This window comes from Triticum aestivum, chromosome 2D (genome assembly GCF_018294505.1).
Source record: "Triticum aestivum cultivar Chinese Spring chromosome 2D, IWGSC CS RefSeq v2.1, whole genome shotgun sequence".
Classification (NCBI taxonomy): domain Eukaryota; kingdom Viridiplantae; phylum Streptophyta; class Magnoliopsida; order Poales; family Poaceae; genus Triticum; species Triticum aestivum.
This window is the reverse complement of record NC_057799.1, coordinates 582,564,997-582,568,548: the sequence shown is the minus strand read 5'-3', so window position 1 is coordinate 582,568,548 and position 3,552 is coordinate 582,564,997. Positions and strand designations below refer to the sequence as shown.

The 3,552-nt window shown below is 50.8% G+C and overlaps 1 protein-coding gene across 1 annotated transcript; it reads right to left on the bottom strand.

Annotated features, from left to right (window-relative positions):
- Nucleotides 1–1,237: 1,237 nt before the first annotated feature.
- On the bottom strand, nucleotides 1,238–3,300 carry LOC123050154 (uncharacterized). Its single transcript, XM_044472988.1, has 2 exons — nucleotides 3,045–3,300; nucleotides 1,238–1,686 (listed from the first exon to the last, which is right to left on the bottom strand). The coding sequence occupies exons 1-2, from the start codon at nucleotides 3,283–3,285 to the stop codon at nucleotides 1,412–1,414; spliced, it is 516 nt and encodes a 171-aa protein (XP_044328923.1). The 5' UTR covers nucleotides 3,286–3,300; the 3' UTR covers nucleotides 1,238–1,411.
- Between the last annotated feature and the right edge of the window lie 252 nt (nucleotides 3,301–3,552).

Below are 3,552 nucleotides of genomic sequence, written 5' to 3'. Positions count from 1 at the left end.
TGACCCTTACAAGCACACTGAAATGCAAACATAAAGGACCATGAACGCCTAGAGTACCCTAAGACAACCATAACATAAGAAGATCTCCGGAGCCCTGTGTCATCATCCCTGAAGCTTGAGAGAAGACCCCTGCAGCAGAAGGATCTGCAACGAGTCGCAAGCAGGTCATCATCTTCGACCACGGTACAATTGCCGCCACGCTGCTTCCTTCTTTCTTGACACCAACGCTGAGAGGGCATGGACATCAATCCAACACATTTGCAACAGCCGTCGCCATATTTGGCTTTGAGTACCGCGAAAAGTGTCCCTTCCGGAAGGAAGAGAACTCGAGTCTTCCGCCCGGACAAAGCAGGATCTTCCACCAGCATCAGCGCAGAGGAAGGAGAAAAACAACAGCAGCAAATCATACCGGCAAGGAAGAAGAAGGGTCTTCGTCTCCCTGCATCCATCGCCCATCTGAGGACCCAAACGGCCAGTGCCGATGGACCTCCAGCCACCATAGCCCGCGACCTCGATGAGATCCGGGGATCCCCCACCCCGCTGGCTCCTAGACGAAGGCAAAAGCCTCGCCTGACCGCGAACGGAGCCCGGAGAAAGTTATTCCGATGCGACACCACCGCAACGACCTCGGCAGCGTGTCCCTCAACCCTAACCCTACCACACACCCACCTAGCGAACAGACCCGAGGTTCCCCCTCCCTCCCGCCGCCGGAGCGGCCGACGGAGAGAGAGGGAACCGGCGGCGTGCAAAGGAACCCTCGTCGCCTCCCTTGACCGCCTCGTATAGCGCTAATCACTTACTAGATGTGGTTTCCTTCTCTGCAACTCACAACAACGTCGTGTCGTCAATCAACTGGGAGATGATTGTTACCTCTTTGGATGAGTTGCCATTGTCAACGACACCCATGCATCGTTGACTTGTAGGAGGCACTTGGTCCTCATCGCCCATGCCGAGTAGTTCGTCTTTGTCAACATCGGCGATGGGAGTTTGCCTGGCGTTGCTGCTATCGTGGTCGTTGTTGCGGCCACCGAAATCACTGTTGAATCACTGGTCACCATGGCTCCAATCACATGGGCGTTATGTGGCCTCATCTTCTTCAATCCCTTGCTTTGGTACCAGATGTTGAAGCCAAATCTCTCAGGTAGCTCTCTACTTTACGCAACTCTCTCAAAGAACAGAGAAAAAAAAAGGTGTCTGTCGTGTGTACAGCTCTCTCAAGAACAGGGGGACACATGTGTTTGCCATGCACACACGACGTTTTCCTCTTGTTAAAACAAATATGCTTACAACTTTGGAAGTACCACACAGACACAGGCCAACCTTCCTGATTGATGTCACTCACGCTTTGCACCTCTGGTGAAACAGAACTCCTACTCGGGTACATCCACAAGGCAAACTACTCAATCACCATCTAACCTAGGTGCAAAGCCAAAATACATATGCAGATGCATAAATAGTAAGGATTAAAACTAACACCCGTTGCCCACCGCTGCACCGGGGGCCCTGTCTCCGGCAGGACCATCGCGTGGCCCCTGTCTTCATGCGACGCGCCCATGAGCGTGGACGCCGGTTCAGCGGCCGCGGCCGCTGCGAGCAGCAGCAGCAGCAGCAGCAGCGACCCCCGCCACATGTCGTCGGTCTGGTGCGGGCGCTTGCTCTCTCTGCCTTGTTCGGTTTGCACGGATACTGAAACAGAGTATTTTCGATGTCAGTTGGACTAGATTTTAAAAACATGGCAAGATTCTTCTCAATTTAAAAATCTTTATTACAATTGGAAGGTGCGGCATTGGCCTATATACATTCAGACAACAAACGAAAGCATCAGAACACTGTTGTTTTTTTTCAAGCAGAACACTCATTTGACTTATCCAACATCATTTGTACTACTGGAGATGTGATGGTTGACAGCAGTCTTCACTGGTTAAGATAGCTTTGCAGCAGCAGAAAATGGCACTAGGTAAGTATGGCAGTCAAACACAAAGCGATCACATATGTTCGATGTATTTGTTCAGTTGGCAATCACACGCACACACGCACACATACATATGTTAGTAACAGCTAGTGACCCTCTTACTATGTGCTATGGCGCTATTAACCTGACCGAGTGACCGTGTTACTATGTGCCGCACAATTAGCCATATAAACACAAACTCTGGTACTCTGTATTCATGCTGAAAGCCTGAAACCGAAATATATTGTTCTTGTGTGGGCTTGCTGGATCAAGAACTCCATCCTATCACATTATTGGACTGCGGAACAGATGCTACCTTCATATGTAGCTTAAATCTGAAACAGCTAACTGTATATGTCGCTCTCTCTGCAGCCTACTGCAAATTACATGGGCGCACTTGTTCTTAACTAAAGTTGTTGTTAACTCCAGGAGAGTGGATTTTTAGTACCCGGGTGCCCCGGCACCCGGCTGATGTGACAAACTGACAATACAACATTACCAACTAGAGAACTGTTGGCTACAGGCATTCTACATGCACTTGTCACTTTTCGTTGGTTGAGATGAGATAGGCTGTCGGGGAGGAGAGAGATGGGCTTTCAAGGGACTGAAAGAAATATCAGGAGAGAGACCGTGTGAGAGAAAAGAGAGATAAAATAATTGTTTTCTTGGGAGAGAGAACAAATGGGGCAGTGTGAGCATGCAAATTTCTTTTTCCAGGATTCGAGTCTCTTTCACGTGTGAGAGAGAGGTCGTGAGAGTGGAGGAGAGAGTTATGAGAGAGAAAAAGGTATTGTATATTCTGTAGTTAACTGTGCGGCTGTTCTAGTACATCTAGCAGAGGCTGCATCGGGAAGCACTGTGGAAATAGGTGCCTAGTGCTATCTCTTAGAAGAATTAAGTAGACTGATAAAGCTGCAAATGGTCTGGTTCCATTCAGGCCCAACACGAATCTCAGCAGCACTGGACGGCCAGATAAGGGGGTGCCGGGAGCCCCGGGTGCTACTACACCTTTCCGTAACTCCAGTCTTAAACTCAAATTACTTCCTACGGTAACCAAGAAAACATGAGCAGAAGACCCAAATCGTTTTTTCACCAGGAAAGGGGGTGTGGCGATGGGCGCGAGCAGCTGGATCTCCTGCACGACGTGGATGCCCCACCCGGCCGGCTGCTAGATCCGGCGGGTAGAGGGGACGCACGGCCACTGAACCGGTGCGAGGCGAGTGTCGGTGAGATTGGCATGGAGAGAACGGGGATGATTTGGGAAGGAAATTTATAGGGGTCGAGCGGAGAAGATGAGGAGTGGGAGATTCGGAATTCGGTGGTCTGGTCTCCATTGTCTGCAAGCAAGCCGCGCCCGAGTGACGTCGCGTTCCGCCGCCCACTTTGGAACAGAGCGAGAAACAAGGGACATGGACGCAGTGGTAGTTGGACCGGGAAACAAGGGAACCCATGTCAACTATCGATGTCGCCTTGCATTGCAGTTAGGGAAAGCTTTCAAGCACGCGTCGACGGACTCCTCCTGGCGGCCGGCCAGGCCAGGGATCGACGAGATTGGCTTTGCTATCCATATGACGCGACCGGTCACATCCTTTCCGCACTTT